This window comes from Malus sylvestris, chromosome 4 (genome assembly GCF_916048215.2).
Source record: "Malus sylvestris chromosome 4, drMalSylv7.2, whole genome shotgun sequence".
NCBI lineage: Eukaryota > Viridiplantae > Streptophyta > Magnoliopsida > Rosales > Rosaceae > Malus > Malus sylvestris.
Genome location: NC_062263.1, coordinates 6,944,294 through 6,945,926, shown reverse-complemented (window position 1 = coordinate 6,945,926; position 1,633 = coordinate 6,944,294). Strand labels below are relative to the sequence as shown.

General features: G+C 44.0%; 1 protein-coding gene across 1 annotated transcript; it reads right to left on the bottom strand.

Annotated features, from left to right (window-relative positions):
- Positions 1–342: 342 nt before the first annotated feature.
- LOC126620104 (ethylene-responsive transcription factor 5-like) lies at positions 343–1,633 on the bottom strand. Its single transcript, XM_050288584.1, has one exon. It carries the CDS (start codon positions 1,531–1,533, stop codon positions 535–537), a length of 999 nt encoding a protein of 332 aa, XP_050144541.1. The 5' UTR covers positions 1,534–1,633; the 3' UTR covers positions 343–534.

Sequence of the window (1,633 nt, the reverse complement as noted above, 5' to 3'; positions counted from 1 at the left end):
TAAGTTATACACATATTATTGAAAACATAAAATAAAATCAAGTATTTGAACAAATAAATATTAAATTTTGAAATGATTGCTAAACTTATTGTCGTGTTTTTACAAGAAAGCAGTCAAATAATACACATACGTAAATTTAGTGTATTGTACGTACACTTCTCATATTCGGTAGCTATGTTTGATATTGCTTCAATGAAAACCTAACAGAAACACTACTCATTTATTTACGAAAAACCTTCAAATAGTCAATTCGATTCACGTGTTCCAGAGTATAAGATCCGAAGAGGATCTCAATCCTTCAATAAAGTCAAGAACACAAAAGCAACAAATCCAGATCAAGAGTTAATCAACCAAATGCTCTCTCCACCGTCGGAAAATCAATCTTACGTACATATATACATATCAATCACATCCATTAATTTGTACGGTACCATTTATATGTATATACGTTTCTTTTTTTTTAACAAAAGAAATAAAGAACCACAGCTTCAGCTTCTTCTAATCTATAAATTTCACATACGACGTTAAATTTCCTTATACGACCATTACTTGTGGATAACCCATCGCTGGGTGAGGAGATAACGGTGACAACGGAGGTATGCTAAATACCCCTTTCACATCCTCCTTCTCTGACTCCCAAAACGACATCCAACTTGACGGCGTCAACGGTGTTTCCGTCAGCTTCTCCTTCTTTACAACCACCACCTCCTTTGCCTCGTCTCTCCGTTCCTCACGACGTCGTTTTCTCTCCACGGACACGACCGGCTCGGCTTTCCCGGCTTCGAGCGGGAAGTTGAGGATCGCTTTGGCGCCGCGGAGCTTGAACGCTGCTCGATCGTAAGCCCTGGCTGCTTCAATCGCCGTGTCGAAGGTCCCCAGCCAGACCCGGGAGCCTCTGCGGTTCGGATCCCGTATCTCCGCCGCGTACTTACCCCACGGTCTTTGTCGGACCCCTCGGTAGTGCTTCTTCTTCTCTTCGTTCGAACTCACTTTCTGAACCGCCGCCGGCTTTTCGGCTGCCTGGTCCGAGCTCGCAAACTGGATCCACTCGGTTTTGTTGGGAAGCGAGATTGTGAGTGCAGGCTTTCGGGTCGGGTTGGCGGGTTTAGGAGCCGTTTGGTTCAGAATTTGAGGCTTTTGTTCGAATCCAAAGAAATCGTCGCTAACTTGAGGCTTCGAATCGAACTCGAACGAACTTTGAGATCTCAAACTTGTGGATTTTGGAGTTGTGAGGTCGATTACTTGGGGTTTGGGTTCGAAGTCGAAGAAATCAGCGGAGTTAAAGTCGAAGATGTCAGTTGAATCCAAGTAATCGGATATTTCAATAGAGGATTCAAAAGTGGAAGACGATTTGGAGCAAAACGAATCCGATTGGGATCTGGAGAGGTCGGAATTGACCTCGGGACTCCATTGGTTTTGGGGGAAGCTGGAAGCGGAGTCGCTGAGCTCGATGGCGAAGCTCTTCACCGGCGATAACTCGCCGAGAAGATGGTGCTTGATGAGCTCGAGCGCCGAGACTTGATCTAAAGCCATTGATAACAATTTTTTTGTATACAATCTCTGAGAAATTTTAGAGAGAGAGAGAGAGGGTTTGAAAATTTTGTAGAGAGTGGAAATTTGGGAGTGAAATGGA